Source organism: Lynx rufus, unplaced genomic scaffold (genome assembly GCF_022079265.1).
Source record: "Lynx rufus isolate CCGP_SWC_20201006 ecotype Redwood Valley unplaced genomic scaffold, mLynRuf1.p SCAF_1, whole genome shotgun sequence".
NCBI classification, from domain to species: Eukaryota; Metazoa; Chordata; class Mammalia; order Carnivora; family Felidae; genus Lynx; species Lynx rufus.
Window position 1 is genome coordinate 211062602 of NW_025814823.1, and position 19318 is coordinate 211081919.

Consider the following 19318-nt stretch of genomic DNA (forward strand, 5'->3'; position numbering starts at 1 on the left):
ACTGAGAATCTCTGTCTTCCCTACCTGATTTTAGAGTAGTGAATATAGATTTGCAACCCCAATGTAAACATTTAGATATGGTGCTCTTGTGCAGTGCACAAACTGACCATCCATCCATAACAGCCCAGTCTCCAAATGACCAAAACCTACTTTGCTTGTGTCCTATATTCAGAATTACCTTGCAGTTACATTGGTTGTGGCCTATGTTGCTGTGTGTTCAATATGTACAAACCATTTGCCTAATGTCTCTTTTTCACTATCTGAACTTTTATAGGGTAATTATTCACACATGGAACTTTTGTTTTCATTCTTTATTTTACCAACTTAGTGAGGCAAAGCTGAGACTAGATTCAAAGTTTCTCACCTCTTTATTGTCTCTAATGAGTATTATTCTTTTACCTTTAATTTTCTTTTGGGATGGTGAAGAAGGGGTTGAAAATAAGGAGAGAGAGTGAGCCATAGTACTTAAAACCAGCAAAAGAATGAATGTACCTCTTCTATCACTTTGACCAGTTTCCCTCCTACATATATTATTTCATTTGTAAATCTCCATAGGTATAATAAACACAAGTAGTCATTATTCCATTGCACTAATGCGTCATAATTGGCTTAGACATTCTCCTATATCAGAGTCTCTCTGAGGTTTTGAATGTAACTTTATTCACCCTAGGGTTATAATCTGTAAGTAATAGAAAAGAAAATTTCTTGGGTCTATATTCTCAATCTTTCTGATTATTTTGATTTACTTGCCTGGCAACTAAATGATGAATTGGTAATTAATATTGACTTATAGTCAGATAATTGAATGGATTTACTGATTCATATTACTATGTATATGAATATTATATAGATCAAAAGGAAACATGTAGGTGAATTTACCAATTTCGATTATAATTTTGTTTGAAATATTTTTTGACCAAATGTAATATGAATATTCTAGGCCAAATATTAATTGATATTAACTTTTCAAAATAACTTGATAATTTAACTAAACATACTCTGAATATGGTGGATATATGGGAAGAAGAATACAAGGAATTCAGGAGAAGGAAAGATGAAGAGGGAAAGGGCATCAGAGGTCCAGCTCTAGTGACTTCATGTAGAACTCTTCCTGCAGTCTGTAGGTGCCAATCACTATCTTTCATGGCTGAGTTTGAAGACCCTCAAAATTCTTTTTAAAAAACTTTTAAAAAATGTTTATTTTTGAGAGAGAGATAGTGTGAGCAGAGAAGGGGCAGAGAGAAAGGGAGACACAGAATCAGAAGCAGGCTCCAGGCTCCGAGCTGTCAGCACAGAGCCCAATGCAGGGCTCAAACTCACAAACTTTGAGATCATGACCCTAGCCAAAGTCGCACACTTAACCCGCTGAGCCACCCATGCATCCCCCTCAGAATTCTCTCATATTAAGAATTAGTGTCACATGCTTCAAAACTTCCAGATTTAAAAAAAATTCCTTCCATTAAGGACTTTGCTATTCTCTATTGCAAAGAGCTTTCATGATTTGTCTACTTTTAACATGCAGAAAGTCCAGACACAATCAGTGCCTTCATATATGTCCGAATGGCAAGCCTACTCCCATATACAATTTCTTACCTATCTTGACTACATTCATTTTCCTGCAAGTTATCTTTTTTCCTTTAAGCTTCACACATATTTCGCTGTCTCCAATCAGTAAGAATTTCTTTGTCCTGATGAAATACATCTCTTGCATTTTATTAAAAGTCAGGCATTTCACATCCAAAAGAGCCCCACTGTAGAAACAAAAAAGGAATCTATCTTAATTCAAGTAAGAGTTTCTGTATACAATGGAATAGCATTACATGTACATTTCAGTTTTGTGACTTCAACTCTGTCCACTGGTATGTGGATGTATAGGTGCTTGTGTGTGTGTGTATGTGTGTGTGTGTGTGTGTGAGAGAGAGAGAGAGAGAGAGAGAGAGAGAGAAATTAAATAATGTGGCTTCTTGGTACCATCACAATGGTATAATGATGATATACTCTGGCGTTACATGCAACTGAATATGAAACTGTCAAAGCCTGTTCATGAAAAACCTGGAAAATTCCTATTTTTAAATAATTGATCATTGAAAAACAAAAATGTTTTGTAGGTGGTTAGATAATTGCTCTTTTTGATGTTTTGCAGAAATAAATTCAGGAAATAAAGCCTGTAAAGGAACATTGACCAAAACAAAGTTAAAGGAAATGATACAATAGTCTAGAGGATTATATACATAAAACCATATACACTTAATGAGTAATTTGGGGACTTTCAAAGGTAATTTTGACTGTGCTCCACTTTTACCTCATCAACAAACTTTAAAATCAACGCTTATTCCCATGTTCCCTTTCCTCTTCCCAACTAAGCTCAGTCTTCCAATAAACTGAGGAAGAGAGATTGTTGCTTATTGTACAACTAACATCAAAAGCTTCACATTGCACTTTTTTCAATAAAAAGTATAACTATTAGGTCCAGTAATAGCAGAACAACTTGTATCATACTAACCTTCCAATATATAACTATTATCAACCTTGGACAAGATATTTTTGAAAATCCTTTTTAAAAGTTTTAAAGAGTAATCAAAAGTATGCAGAAATTACAGGGAATTTTTAAAAAATGTTAACTTATTTAATTTGAGAGAGAGATAGAGAGGGAGCAGGAGAGGGGCAGAGAGAGACGGAGACAGAGAATCCCAAGCAGGCTCCATGCTGTCAGTGTGGAGTCCAGTGTGGGGCTTCAACCCATGAACTGCTGGATGATGACCTGAGCCCAAATCAAGAGTTTGAGTCTTCACCAACTGAGCCACCCATGCACTCTGAGAGGGAATTTTATCCTTTATAAAAGGGTAGATGAGCTCCTTGTTCCTGCTTTTTTCTTTTTCTTTGTTTGATAGCACTCCTCAGGTCACACTGTGACAGGCATCTAGAATCTAACAAAAAGCCACAGTTTTATTGTCTTGAGAAGTTAGAGGACTTCTTGTGTGGATGGATATTTTTAATGGGGAAAGGCCTAGAAATGAGGAAGCTATGGAGAGATCTGCATATAACCTCTGCTCATATCATTATATGTCCCTTTAATTGTCAAGTATGAAGGAAACTCTAAGGAAACCATGGGAAAGGAATAGCTAGATGACACTAGAAATAACTGAGCTGAGATTTTAGGTATTATCTCAAAAGAAAAGAGAATTTAAAGATTAATCCAGTCAAGTTAACTAACAGAGTTCAAATCAACAGTTGGCAGAGTAAGTTAACAGAATCCAGAAAACTTGTTGTCAATAATGTCTTTCCTATAGTCAAAAGCTACTACAAATGACTTAAGAAAAGAAAAATGAGACCCATAGTCAAGACAAAAAACAGTCAATGGAAACTGACCCTAATGTGACCAGATGTTAGAATTAGCAGAAAAAGACCTTAAAGCAGCTTTTGTAAATATGTTTAAGGGCTGAAAAAAGGATATGGTCATAATGATTGAATAGATACATAATGTTAGTGGTGAAATGGAAACTATAAAAGAAAACAAAATGAAAATGCTATAACTGACAAGTAAATCTAAAATCTTTAAAAATGTACTGAGCGTTGGGGCACCTGGGTGGCTCAGTCGGTTAAGTGTCTGACTTCAGCTCAGGTCACAATCTCGCGGTCCATGAGTTCGAGCCCCGCGTCGAGCTCTGGGCTGATGGCTCAGAGCCTGGAGCCTGCTTCCGATTCTGTGTCTCCCTCTCTCTCTGCCCCTCCCCTGTTCATGCTCTGTCTCTCTCTGTCTCAAAAATAAATAAACTTAAGAAAAAAAAATTTTTTTTTAAAATGTACTGAGTGTATTGGAAGGACTTAATAACAGATTGAAGATGGCAGAAGAAAGGGTTGTTGAACTTGAAGATAGATCAATAGAAATATTCAGTCTGAAAAAACAAAATCTCAGTGACCTGTAGGATGATATCAAGACTATTAATAGAAGAACACTTCCTCAACCTGAAACAGGAAATTTAGGAAGAGTCTACAATTAACATCATACTTAATGGTGAAATTTTGAACATTTTCCCCTAAGATACAGACAAAACAGGAATATGCACTTTCCCCATTTTTACTCAACAATTTACTGGAGGTTCTAGCCAGTGTGTAAAACATGACAAACAAGCAAACAAAAACACATCCAGGTTGTAAAGGAAGAGAAAAAAAGCCTTTCTTTATTAGCGGACAACATTATATAGACTCTCCAACAAAATTACAGGAACTAGTAAGTTGAATTCATCAAAGTAAGAATATAAAGAACAATTATATTTCTACAGACTAGTATCAAACAATTAGAAAATAAATTTTAAAACCAACAGCTCCATTTATGACACCAATGAAAACATAAAATGCTTAGAGATAAAATTAATAAAGGATGTTCAAGGCCTTAGAAATTATAAAACATTCCTCAGAGCTATTAAAGGAGATCTAAATAAATGAAGACATACATTCATGGATTAGCAAATTTAGTAGTAAGAAGATGGGAATATCCCCTAACTTGGTGTATGTAATATTAAAATCTCAGCAGGATTTTAAAAAAATTGACAAGCTGATTCTAAAATTTATGTGGAAATACAAAAAACTCAGAAAAGCCAAAATCACACTGAAAAAGTAGAACAAATATGTAAGATTCAGAGCAGTTGATTTCAAATTTACTATAAAGCTATGATAATTGGGCAGTCTTAGCACTGGTGTAAGAATAAATAAAAGGATCAATAGAAAGTATAAAGAGTTCAGAAATAGGCTCACACATAGAAGGTTAACTGATTTTTAATACAAGTACTCTATCAATTCAATGGGAAATAGAAAATCATTTCAGCAAATTGTCCTGGAACAAGTAAACAAATGTAGGGAAAATATGACCCTTAATCTCATGCAAAATTAATTAGATATGGATTATAGACCTAAATGTAAAGGCTCAAACTACAAAATATCTAGAAGAAAACATAAGAAAATATCTTTTTGACTTTATGAGGGGACAAAGGGAGTAATGACACACAAAGCACTGAAACATAAAAGAGGGGGAAAAAAAGGGTGCCTGGGTGGCTCAGTGGGTTAAGCGTTGTACTCTCACTTTTGGCTCAGGTCATGATCTCATGGTTCTTGGGTTTGAGCGCTGGGTGGGGCTCTTTACTTGCTTTTGGCTCAGATCATGCTCTCACAGTTCTTGGGTTTGAGGCTGGGTGGGGCTCTTTACTAACAGCCTGCTTGGGATTCTTTCTCTCCCTCTCTGCCCCTCCCATGCTTGTCCACAGACATAAATTCATGCACACACACGCATGTGCTCTCCTTCTCTCTGTCTCTCTCATTCTCTCTCAATAAAAAACCAAACAAACTTAAGGGGCACCTGAGTGGCTCAGTGGGTTAAGCCTTGGACTTCAGCTCAGGTCATGACCTCACAGTTCATGAGTTTGAGCCCCAAGTCAGGCTTCTGCACTGACAGCTTGAAGCTTGAGTCTGCTTCAGATTTCTGTGTCTTCCTCTCTCTCTTTGCCTTTCCCCAGCTCACATTTTCTCTATCAAAAATAAATAAATAAACTTAAAAAAAATCTGCTGCACCTTTACAAGAAAAAAAAGACATTGGACTTTCATCAAAATGAAAACTTTCTGCCTATTAAAGTACACCTTAAGAAAATGAAATGGCAAGCTACACACTGGCAGAAAATAGTTGTAATGAAGACATCCGACAAAGGAATTGTATCCAGAACATATAAAGAATTCATACTCATCAACAATAAAAGGATAAATAATTGGGTGAAAAGGACAAAAGGCTTTAACAGGCACTTGCTACAAGAAGACATGCAAATGGCCAGCAAGTATGCAAAATGATGGTCAACATGATTTGTTACTTGAAATACATAAATAAAAATCACAAGGTACTATTTCAAAGCCAAATGTTGGAGATGACTTTAGCTCTCACACTCTGTTGGTGGGAGAGTAGAATGGTATAACCACTTTGGAAAACTGCTGGATAGTTTCTTACGGTTAAATACACACCGAGCCTATGATATAGTAATTCCACGCTGAGGTTTTTACTGCAGAGAAATGAACAAACTAATTTGTACAAAAATTTTAACGGCAACTTAAAAATTAATAGTCTCAAATTTGGAAAGAAAAAACCTCGAATATCCATGTAAAGGAGAAAGGATTAAAATTTGTGATATATTCATTCAGTGGAATGAAAACTCAACAATTGAAAAGATGAGATCTGAAACATGCATCAATGTGGATAAATCTCAAAAAGAAAAGAGTAAACAGTGTGTTACTCCACTTATAAGAAGTATTGGAAACTGGCAAACCCAAAGGGTGATGGATTGTTCACAGGGGATGGGTGGCTAGAAGGGGACAGAAGGGTAAAAGAAATGGTTTGTATGAAAGAAAGAATGAAAAGTATGCACACCTATTGAAACAATAATTAAACAATGCAAAATAAAAATAAAAGTACTCATTTCTCTTTCTTTTCCAATTGTCAATTTAATTTCCATCTCCTGTGATAAACATGATTACCAATTTGTTTTCCTATATGCTCTTCCAGCCAAATAGCCCTGAAAAGAGGGATAGCTGGCTCAAATTGGAAGTGGGGATTGTAGCAAGAAAAAAAAAAAAGAAAAAAAAAAGAAAATGAGTTTGCTTACATGAAAAGAATTCTTTTCATTAACCAGATATTTTTAAAAATATCACAGGGAATATATTCTAAAAATGTCCTTTGCTACCTACGGTACAGAATGTGTTGGTTTTCTTTGGTAAATTAGATGTGTGTACACTTTCCTCAACATGTGCTCAAGTGAGCCCTTTCCAGGATTGTGCTGGATTCTGAGCAGAAAGAACATGTCTGTGTGGCTTGAGGTGAGGTGGGTGTGGGGTTAAAATCTGAGGAGGATGGCTCAGCTGTAGGTGCACAATCTCCCTGTTCTAGGCTGCTGTGGTCTTTGAGTGACTAGTTACATTCCTGTATTCAAACAAAGACAGAGATGGGTCAAGAAATTTTAAGTTTATTAATTGGCTAAATATATTTACTATTTGTGGGACATCCCTTAAAATTGCCACCTTCCCCCAATTATAGTTTTTTTGTTAACTGTTAATCTTTCAGGGTATGCAGTTGTGTGGCTTTAAATGTGTGTGTGTGTGTGTGTGTGTGTATGTGTGTGCACGTGAGTGTGTTGGAGTTTCTAGTGAGTGTGTCCCTCATTGGGCTAACTGGGTTTTCCCCCTTGGAGTAGAGTAAATATTAAAAGCAAATTTTTAAGTTGGGCCAGATGGATACCAGGGAACAAACTTGGGAGGAATGTCATATGGACAGTTCTGAAGATAGCCTACATTTCATAATTTGATAAAGATAGAGGGGGAGAATTAGAGCATGATCCCATTTCTGAATTTTAGGTACACATATGATGTGGAGAAATTAGAAAGGCAATGCCTTTTAGTTCAGTCAATGAGTTTGCAATATATTTTTAAGTGAAGCATAGTACAATATTCAATTATAAATCCTTAACAGGTAGCAAGTTTTTCGTATTGTTAGAAATTTAAAAAGAACCTAAAATGGCATTCTTGGTTTATTCCCACTTTTTGGAAAATAAGATAAATGAGCAAAAAAAAAGTAAATAAATAAAGGATCACCCTATGGCTGACTTTTGAGCTTGGGCATCCTTTAAGGGGTCTGAATTCCAGGAGCCACCCTATGTGGAGGGGAAGCCATGTTTGTTGCTGAGAAGAACCTATGGCCTGGAATAGATAATCTTCTTTGTGCCAATGACACTGGCTTCAGGCAAATGGAAGAAACTTAGTGTATTCCCCATGAGCTCAACTCAATTCAATGTAATTCATTTCAACTCACTTACCTAATTTGAAACAATTTCCTTGGTTACTAAATATGTATTGTTAAGGTTAGACGTATTCTAGAATGACACTGTCCAACACAATAACCACCTCCCAATATGTGGTTATTGAACACTTGAAATATCACATGTGATGTGCTCTAACTATAAAATATACAACAGATTTTGAAGATGCAAAAAGTAATGTAAAATATCTCATTAATGTTTGTGTTTATATTGATTACATGTTGAAGTGATAATATCTTGGATATAGTATATTAAAGTGTATTGTTAAATCAGATATATTAAATTAAATTAATGTCACCTATTTATATTTTATTTCTTAAAATGTTGCTACTAGAAAACTTAGAATTATATATGTGGCTCACACATTTATGGATCACACTATATTTCTGTTGGAAATACCCAAAATTCTAGGGTATTTTGGGGGCAGAAAAAAGCACCACAAGTATCCAATGTTAAAATTAAACACAGAGACCGCACTTGAAAATTCCCTGAGCAGACAAAACAAGTTCGTCATATCTGCAAATATCATTTTAGCTTACTTTACAAGACAAGCAAGATTAACTTAACCTGGGTCACTTCTTTTTATGCCGCTGAAAATCATAAGCAAAACTTAAACCATTTGCCAAAATTGATATGAGGTAACCACCAACCAATTTCCTTTTGGTTAAGAAAATTCTAATATTATAGCCAATCATTGTAAAGAATAGACACTCATTGTCTTTACACTATATAAGTTGCTTTATAACAATATACCTCTGAGCCTCATTCTATATTTTAGTTTGAGCACAGCTGGTTTGCAAACTGTCTTTTTGGCACATGCTCAATAAACTTTTAGAAATTACTATTTCAGTGATTTACTGGCTTTACTTCTGGGGTGGCTTTTTTTCATGTACTTTTGACCCCAGTAGTACTATAGGCCAACAAATTTGGGCCTATATGACCTTCCCAGAGGGCATCAACAGTAACCCACTCACACAAACCCTCTTGTTCTGAAAATAGGGAGAGACTCCTGGGGAGACCATAGTGCCTACTTCTTCAATTTAGCTCCAGCCTCCTAAATCTCTTTCAATCTTGTCTGGTTTAGCTTGATAAATGCATTTCTCCTGATGGGGCAGACAGATACCTACATGGAAACATTAAAAAACAGAAACAAAAACTGTAGCCTTTGTTCCTCATTTGGCCTCTAAAGACAGAATCTATCTCAAAAATATTTAGCAACTTTGAAAGTTAGCATGGTTTACTGGAGAAGGACTAAATTAATAACCCCTGGCAGATATTGCTAGGTAACTCTAGAATATGAGATAAATTTGGCAGGGTGCCTGTGACATTGGTGGTAAATCATAGAAACTAAAAATGAGATATAGGAAATGCTATCTGTAGGTGGCACATGGAGATGACTGTGATGCTCCCAAGAATGTGGAAACAAAAAAATCAGTTGCCTTTGAGAGCTGACCATGGACCTTATATAAGCACCTAGAAAGCAGGGTCCCAAAGTCAAGTGCCCACAGTGTCTACGAAAGTAACATAAATGCGAAAAGTGGGCTTACGTTCAGGGCTGAGATTTAATTGTTCATCCACAGAAGCAGCAGGAATTCTGTTCAGGCCCTTTTGCTGGATGGGCCTGTTATTATCAAATCTGATTTTTAAAGAGATACCTAGATGTTTAAGTGCTGGTAGCTAGTCTTAAAACATTAAGCACTTTGAGATCTGAACCAAATAACTTTAAACTTTAAAAATTTTTTTAAAATATTTATTTATTTTTGAGAGACAGAGAGAGACAGAGCATGAGCAGCAGAGGGGCAGAGAGAGAGGGAGACACAGAATCTGAAGCAGGCTCCAGGCTCCGAGCTGCCAGTAGAGAGCCCAATGTGGGGCTCAAACTCAGAAACCGCGAGATCATGACCTGAACTGACGTCAGATGTTTAACTGACTGAGCCACCCAGGTGCCCCAACTAACTCTAGTCATAAAACCAACAAATAAATTTCCTTTGTTTTGCTTCTATATTTACTGAACAACCTTTTGATGTCATTTTTAATAAAAATCAATCTACATTGAGAATTAAGTACTATTTACAGGTATTGACCATATGCCAACCACCCCAATGCAATGTGGTTGTTATGATCAGAGAGCTTAAGTAGCAACTCCTTGGTCACAGAGCTCCTTAAGTGTTACTATGGGGATTCTAACCTAGGTGCTTGCTTTTAGTGCCTCTGTTGTGTTATTCCAGGTACCTGAGAGGTGGTTAAGTTTCTGGTGAATAAAAAATTTTCAGATCCCTCAGTAAGAGTGGATTTATATGGACATATACTCCATTGGTCTACTCTGTTCCTCTTCTCCCCAAACACCCACTCCTATTGGTCCTGAGCCCAGTGTGAATATTTGGTATCTATAATAATTGTATCTATTAGTGTGAAATCTTCAATTGGCATATTGGTAATATAACTCTGTGATTTTGGCTAATCCAAGTCCATTCCTGGGAAATGGATCCTTTCATTGAACACCAAGTAATTTGGTTTCTAACCCCGGGAGACTGGTGACCAGATCAGGCAGGTGGTAAACTCTTCTAGGAATATGCCCCTAACAAGCCTGCTGGGAAACAGCATCTGGTTTCTGTCAACAATTCCACCTGTGAAAAGACTTCAGAAGAAAGTACATTTTTCAATAATTTCCAATTTCTTCTTTATAAACATGTTAAAGGAACAGAAAGCTCCAATGAAGCTAGTTACATTGGCAAAGCAACCTAGCCTCGTAGGCAAATACAGCACTCCAAATGACTTTGACTTGAGAAACAATGTTCCTCCTGGGATTAGGAGTTGCATGAAAGTCCCCCTCAAAGTGTGGATACCTTCACAAACACAGATGCTCTCCAGAATCACCTTAACCTCCTCATACTTAGTGTTTCACACTGAAAACATGTCTTAAGACAATCCCTTTCCAGCCAAAATACATAAACCCAATTGTAAACCCCCATTGGATGCTGCAGATAGATTATAATATGACAGAAGTAATCAAAAGACTTGCAAAAGGAAGTGGGCAAGTTTGTTCAAGTGGTCAAGGAAGTGGTGTGAGTGAAAGTGGACAGAAAGGTCAGCCTCAGCCTCCTGAGGAGAAACTATATGAACGCTGCTGTCCACCAAATAGCGTGGTGGAGAACCCAAAGTCACATAACTGTTGGAGGGGATTTTGTCCATAAAAAGGAGCACATGGCTGGAATAAGCTGTTTGCCTGTTTTAGTGTAGTTTAGTTGCAGTATAGATTCTGGACATCGTAGATTCCTATTCTCCTGACAGATTTTATTCCTGGAAAGTGTGTTATAGAAGTGAACCAAGAAGCAGACTGAGAACACACAATGGAATTCAAGTCCAAGATTGTGTTCTTGAACGACTGCATCAGGAAGCATTGCATGAGCACATTCAGGAAGCTCCTGTAATTTAATGTAAGGCATGGAATTTAGGGCTTGTCTAGACCATATATTAGGGGGATTGGTGAGAGTCTACTGAATTTAAGAAGCCCTCTTTTACTACTAGTGGGTCTTGACTCCCTTTTCTTGGTAAGAACCTACTTAGGGCATTTGCTATGAATTTGGAAATAGCCCTAAGTTAGAATTTCATGTTGGAGTATCTTTTTCAAGTCATCAGAGACAGTAACCCAAAGCAATGAGATGGTTTATGGAGGGAGAAGAAAACTCTCTGAGTTTTTCACCAAACTTTCAAACCAGAGAGAGACTTACTTTTTTTCTTTGCCTTTTCCCTGAGGCCTTATGAAAACAAGAGCCAGATTATTCCTGCTGATTTTTGGAAAATTGATACTAAGGGTACCATCTAGAGTCAAACTGTGCCAAGAAGGTGGAAGTTAGGTCTGTATTCATAGATTTTTTTATTTTAATGCCTCTTTCCCAATAATTATATATGGATATGTCTTCCAATTAAGTTATTATTTTTTTAAGTTTATTTATTTTGAGAGAGAAAGAGAGAGAGTGAGTGGGAGAGGAGCAGACAAGGAAGGAGAGAGAAAATCCCAAGCAGGCCCTATGCTGGCAGCGCAGAGCCCTGTGTGTGGCTCGAACTCACAAACCATGAGATCCTAACCTCAGCCAAAATGGAGAGTTGGATGCTCAACCAACTTAGCCACCCAGGCACCCCTTTAATTCAATTATTAAAGTATTACATTATTTATTTATCCAAACCTCCCTATGAATTTGTACAACTCATTTAACAGGTGAAGAACTTGAGGCCTACATGAGTTCCATAGCTTGCTTTAATTTTTTTTTAAATTTTTTTTTCTTCAACGTTTATTTATTTTTGGGACAGAGAGAGACAGAGCATGAACGGGGGAGGGGCAGAGAGAGAGGGAGACACAGAATCGGAAACAGGCTCCAGGCTCCGAGCCATCAGCCCAGAGCCTGACGCGGGGCTCGAACTCACGGACCGCAAGATCGTGACCTGGCTGAAGTCGGACGCTTAACCGACTGCGCCACCCAGGCGTCCCCCATAGCTTGCTTTAGGTTGAAAAGCTAAGACGTTGCTGGTATTGGGATTAGAAAACAGGCAACAGCCCTCCAGAGTGCAGCAAGACACTAGATTGTCTCAGGCAGATAAATTTTGGGGGAGGAGTGTTCTAAGAAAGCAAGATTTAAAGTCTGCTATGAAGGGGGCGCCTGGGTGAATCAGTTGGTTAAGTGTCCGACTTCGGCTCAGGTCATGATCTCATGGTCTGTGAATTCAAGCCCCGCGTCGGGCTCTGTGCTGACATCTCAGAGCCTGGAGCCTGTTTTGGATTCTGTGTCTCCCCCCTCTCTCTCTGCCCCTCCCCTGTTTGTGCCCTGTCTTTCTTGCTCTCAAAACTAAATAAAATATTAAAAGAAAATAAATGCTAAAGTCTGCTATGAAGTCAGGAGGGTTGGGAGATCTCCAAGTTCCATACCATCAGCTTGCTGTACCAGCAAGGACTGACTGACAGGAGAACCTATGAAAGTATCTTTGCTGGAGTATTTTGGTGAAGAACAAGGGGTTTCAGGAAGTTTTGGGAATTCATTCGATTTTAGTACTTGACAATTATGCTCCATACTCTTTCCTTTGCTGCGTAGTACATGAAAAGAGAGACAGGATTTCCAGGCACCCGTAGGAGCCAATATTCCTCACCATATTTCAAATTCCAGATTGGTGCTGTTGACATCTGGGTCGTCAAAAGTACAGGTCAGCAAGTGCTGGGATTCATCCACTTCCAACTGACTGTAACACGAGAATGGATAGTCATCCAGTTCGGCATCATCAAAGTCTCCTGGGGAGGAACAAACCTGTAGTTGTTAATGGGGCAAATATGTGCATCCTTTTGAAATCTGGAGTGACATTAATGAAATGGCAGCCTTTGGGGGCAGACATGAGGGAGCTGTTATAAGTTTATCTCAAGAAGAAAAGCCCAAGACAAAAGACAGAAAAACTAAAACCAAAGCAGAAAAGATCCCAAATCCAAACCAAAATAATACCTAAAGAGCACAGATTTTTCTAGAATCATAATGATTTTTCTAAATCATAAAAATTAATAAATAACTTCCAAATATTCATTTTTAAATACATTATACTCTTTTTCTTTTTAAAAAATGTTTATTTCTGAGAAAGAGAGAGAGAGAGAGAGAGAGAAAGGGAGACACAGAATTGGAAGCAGACTCCAGGCTCCAAGCTGTCAACGCAGAGCCCAATGCCGGGCTGGAACCCATGAATCATGAGATCATGATGTAAGCCAAAATGGAGAGTTGGACACTCAACACACTGAGCCACCCCAGTGCTCCTATCTCCAAATATTTCTAAATACCTCTGACACTGGGTTAGTGCATTAGAGATCTAGAGTAAAATACTAAACATACACTTTCCTTTTTACACTATAATTTCTTCTGTTAATTAGTGAATTTCAAATAAGAGATACTCTATCTCTATTATTCAAATGCTACCTAGCCTTTGACTATTACTAATCTTCATTTATTCCCTCGCAAGTATTTTTTGAATGAAGGAAGATGAGAGCTATCATACAGTCAGAAGTTCACTTTTTTAAGGGATAGATTTCCCTTACCTGAATAGGAATTCCAACTAAAAGTACAATTGATTATCTCCATTGTGTGAATATTTATTTAAAGCAATTTGTCTTAAGCTACTAAGGCAAATGTGATTAGATTAGATCTGCTGGGACTCAGATCTGGTGGACTTTCCTACAAATCCTATAGGTATTACTTCAGTGCTTATAGATCCTTCTTCTATAGATACTGTATCTTAAGATATTATCAGAATTCTGAAAGTATGTAGTGAGCCAGAATCTTTTGTCAGTCACTTTTGGTAAGTACAATTTGTCATAGATTGTATTCGATTTTTTAAACTGGGTTGAGGCCCTTAAGATTCAATAGACATTTTGTATCTATATTTCATAATATTTAATAGAAAAAAATGTATCAGTAAATATACTTGGACTGAGACCTGAGAAAATCCAGAATAACCGAAGCCATTCTCAGAGTAATCAAGTGTGAGCTTATGATGGCTTCTAGGTCCATTGTTACTAAAAATCACTTTGGCCCATCAATGCTAGAAATTAGAAGCTTCTAGAGCTTCAAATAGGATACAGAATATACTAAAATCAAACCCGTTGAGTATCCTGAAGGTCCTTTTTACTTAAATTACCAAGTAGTTCTGTGGGAAAATTAGTAAAGCTGGTTGTGAGTGGAGTGGACCAACTAGATGAGTGACAGGTTGGTTCAGTCAAAGCCACAAATCTTGAAAAACTACATCAAGATAAAAAGCTGTGGGTGCTGCTCTATCTGACCGTTCCTAGAATCCATAGGCTTACAATTCTGCCACAAGCAAAGACTCCTTATGTAATTTCAGTAGGGTATAGACCCCTTCCTGATGACAGTCAGGTTTTTGTTTGTTTCTTGAGAGAGAGAGAGAAAGAGACAGAGAGACAGAGAATCTTAAGCAGGTTCCATGCTTTGCACAGAGCCTGCCATGGGGCTTGATCTCATGACCGTGAGATCATGACCTGAGCTAAAATCAAAAGTCAGACGATCAACTGACTGAGCTACCCAGGTGCTCCCTGATGACAGTTTTAAATAATGAGGGGCAACCCACTATTTAGGGCTCACACTTTAAACCATGTTCATTCCTAATCTGATAGTATTAAAACCTCGTCTCCTAAAACCTTTTCTCAGTGGAACAGTGGTGGTTGTAGCCTGCCTTTACACAGCAGTCCTCATTCTGTTTTGAGGTTTTCTCTTCTTTAAATCTTCCACCAATCCTGTACAACAGAACCTACATTACTATTTGGATTCAGACTTCTGTGGATCAGTTTTGTGTCCAAAATTCTTCAATATACAATATAATACAATATACAAGATAAACCGGAGAGCATAGACTAGCAGATGCTGAGCACCAGCAGAACGAGGCATTCCTACCACCCTTAGCCATCCAGTCTGGTGAAGTGTGTCTGATGTATATGCTTATACAATATACAAAACACTAGTCATACAATTAAAGTGGCTATGTTTTGAGAAGCAGCTTACTGGCTCTTTAGGAGATGTTACTGGGCAAAATTGCTTTGTAACCGAGAAAAATTCCCCTCAACAACTTGCAAAATTGCATGGCATTTTACAAAGAGAATGTTCTACCTGACCTAAGCTGAAAAATTCTTAGAGTATTATACACAGTGGTTAAAACCTCCAACACCAGAGCTGGACAGATGTGGGTTTAAATTCTTCCTATTTTACTTTGTAACTGTGGTCCCTGTCAGGTTACTCAACCTCTCTACACCTCAGTGTTTTGATATGGAAATTCACATTATATGAGAAATCATTGAACAAATATATGCAAAGAGTTAGCTTAGAACATAGTAAGCACCTTGGGGCGCCTGGGTGGCTCAGTCAGTTAAGCATCTGACTTCAGCTCAGGTCATGATCTTGTGGTTTGTGAGTTCGAGCCCTGCATCGGGCTCAGAGCCTGGAGCCTGCTTTGGATTCTGTGTCTCTCTCTCTCTGCCCTTCCCCCACTCTCACTCTGTCTCTGTCTCTGTCTCTGAACAATAAATAAACATTAAAAAAATTTTAAAAAAACATAGTAAGCACCGAATAAGGGTTAGCTATGATTATTATCATTTTTCTGTTTTTGAGAAATAAGTAATGAAACGGTAACACAAGAATTCTAATTCTAAGAATCTACATGAAACCTTTGGGGATCCTTTGAAAGAGTTCTATGTCAAAGGTATTATTACTATGATTTTGAAATTACATAGAACTTTTCAACAGTGAGTTAACTTACTATTCTTTCAATACTATCTAAGCATATTTGTCTATAAAAATTTAGTTTTTTAAAATATGCATTATTGACAAGGCCGTGTGGTTTGGAAGTCTTTCTGTTGAAAGGAATTAGTTGATCAAAAACATACATGGTTTGGATTATTAAAAAATATCCCTTTCTTCTCTTTATCATCCTTGTGGTTATCAACAAACTAATCTTTCAACAAAGAGCAGTGGATTATTATACACCCCAAACTGAAAAGTATTTTGAGGTGATCAATGTGGATGGGTGGTTATAGATATCCTAAATAAAACTGAAATTTGAAAAGTTGAAGTGAAACTCAGCTTTCAGTTAGGATTCTTATTTCTTTTTTTAAAAAGTATGGCCATCAGGGAGAAATAGAAGGAAAATATTATACTCCAAAGAGTAAAAAGTAGGTGTTACCTGCCAAGCAGCTATCTGTGCAAATATAAGGGGACATGTACCAAGGAATTATGATCATCCCCACAAAGTGATTCATATACAGTCACACTGAAAAATGTCAGCTTTCTGACAATTCCCTTAGTGAAAATATTCTAGGGATTTCCACCCTTAGTAATTACATGACTTAACATATCTAAATTGAATCATTAAGCTGATGTCTTTGGTATCTTTGATAGGAAAATGCTTTTCAACTCTTAGAGCCAAAGAGCTTAATTATCGGGAGCAAATGGGTGGTTCAAATTCCCAGGTGGCTCCTCTTGTTGCCATTTTGTCTTTGTTTACAATTGTGTTGTCATTATGACCTAGTTCCTAAGTAGATAGCATTGGCTTGTAGGTGCTAAGTATTTCAAGGATCCCAAAGGGAATTACTATATGATGATAAATGTGTTGGTATGAAGGCAATTAAATATATTTTTAGGAGACAACTAATACAGATCTTTCTCTGTTCAATTATTCACTAAGTAAGAATCTCACATAAATATCAAAACTGAAGTATTTTGAAGGAATTTTCAAATATTCAGTTCAAATATTGAATGTTTACTATGTTCTAGACGCTTTTAGGTGCTGGAGATATGGTGATGGTAAGTGCAGACAAAGCTGTTGTTTCTGGAAACTATTTTATCATGAGAGTTATGCTTTTGGAACCTCTTAAAAAACTAAACAAAATAAATCTAGTTTGATTTTTTTAACAAGGTTAAATTACCTTGGAGATTCTCCAACAAGCACAACCATTGCACCTATATGGGTATTCCTTTTGTAAGAGTAGAAACATTGACCAACATTTAAGATCCACATTTATAGAGTTAAATGCATTCTTTCTAGACAATTCTAAGACTTTATACCACCCACAGTATTGTTTCCTGGCCTCCTGTCCCCGTGGTTAGAACTTACAAATGACAGAAAAATGACAGAATATATGGTAATTCTCCAACTCCATTCTAACCCAGTGTCCAGATCAGGTCTTTGGGGATCTAAGTAACCCGAAGCATATGCTAGAGATAACCTGAAATCCTAAAGAAAAGTTAGAAATGACTCACCATTCTGTGCATAGCCACTTTCTCCAGAAACGACTTGAAGTAAATAGAAAACCATACCAAAAGCTGTACCTAGAATCATCATTCTGAGAGAGAGAAAGAGAAGAGAGGGGAGGTGTGTGAGCCTGTGTGTAGGAATGAATGAGAGACAGAGCACCAGTGAGAGAGAGAGAGAGAGGCACCAATCTACAGCTTTAGCACTTTATACTTATTTAACCACAGACAGGGGGAAGTATAAACACAGCAAAAAAGAAGGCAAGTGCCAGAAACAGGAAGTCTGAGTAAAAGTATTGCTGTTGTAAGCAGAGGTAGAGGAAATGAAGGGATAGAGCATTTGAATTATTGTACCTCTTTGGTATTCCTGTAAGTCCCCAAACTTATTGTGTTTATTCCAGAATAAGGTAGTACATTCAAATATAGTCCAAGATACCTGAGACTATAGAGTGTGAATAAGGCTCAGTTCAAAAAATAATCACAAAACAAAACTGTAAACTTACAGAGCTAATCAATTGATTGGGGTAAGTTTTGCTTTAAGGAAAGATTCTGCACTTTATTAAGTACTTTATTGCAGATTATTTTAAAATAGATCATCTCCAATTTCTGAACATATACACTAGAGAATTTCGCAAGAAATTCATTTTGTTTTCTGTGTATCCCAATACTTATACTTCACTGATCAAAGTAGGCATTCAAGAATTATTTATTTAGTTTAGAAGTTGGCAAACTACGGCCAAAGGGCAAAATTTGGCCCACCACCTATTTTTGCAAATAAAGTTTTATTGAAACACGGTTGCTTTTGTGCTACAGCAGCAGAGCTGAGGACTTGTGGCAGAAACTGTATGGCACACAAACCGTAAAATCTTTACTCTCTGGTCCTTCACAGAAAAAAACTGTTGATCCCTTGTTTAATAGATAAACAGTTATTTTCTCAGTGTATTTGTAATAGGATTCTATTTCTGACAATGTGATTTCCACACATTTCAGGAACATATGGCATTTGCAAACCAAACTAGTACATACAATGTATATAAGGGGCAGAAGCCTGAGACAATGACAAAGATACTTCAGTCTCTCTCTAAACTTGTGTGTCAATCAAAACTATTCCCAACACGGCCTCAGGGTTAAAGTAGTGACACTTGTGAAGCCTAACTGACTTCCGGGAATTGTTGGATCTTTTTCTTTAAACTGCTATTAGTATTCAAATGACGGTTTGTAGCAATCATTGTTATCAACAGGCAGAGGAAGCCTTCTGGAAGACAGAGGTCTGCTCAGGTCTTCCACTGGCTAATCACCTGGATTCAAGCTAGGAAACACCACTCACCTCTCTTTTAGAAAAAAGCCACAAGACTGCAATTATTAGGTGATGAGTACCGAAATGATGAGTAGGCAGTGTGTACTTAACTGTTTGATTCATAGATATTGGGTAGAATTGGCCCTACAGGACTATAAAAATGGCTAAATTAGCAAAGATGAGCAACACCCTCCCGTGCATAAAACAGAGAGTCTTTGAAAGCTGCATGAGTTCACTTAACTCACCATTACAGTTATTGTGACAATCTCATAAAATAAGAAAAGAAGAAGTAAGGCATCTGTACCAGTCTCTAGAAGCCTGTCTTCAGTGTTGAGGCAGATCCAGCGATAGAGATGGGATGCCCTGTTCAGAAGATCACACCCTGGACT

The 19318-nt window shown here is 37.3% G+C and overlaps 1 protein-coding gene across 2 annotated transcripts in view; it reads right to left on the bottom strand.

The window, feature by feature from the left end:
• Positions 1-17799, bottom strand: part of IL7R (interleukin 7 receptor) — a 28416-nt gene extending 10617 nt beyond the window's left edge. The window contains exons 1-3 of one of the 2 annotated variants that reach the window (XM_047093586.1): positions 17642-17799; positions 12990-13128; positions 1594-1751 (exon numbers count right to left, since the gene is read on the bottom strand). In XM_047093586.1, coding sequence (XP_046949542.1) covers positions 1594-1751; positions 12990-13128; positions 17642-17723 — 379 coding nt within the window. In that variant the 5' untranslated portion in view covers positions 17724-17799. Of the gene's footprint in view, positions 1-1593; positions 1752-8878; positions 8971-12989; positions 13129-17641 lie in introns of those variants that run through there. The other variant, XM_047093591.1, reaches the window with a different exon arrangement.
• Between the last annotated feature and the right edge of the window lie 1519 nt (positions 17800-19318).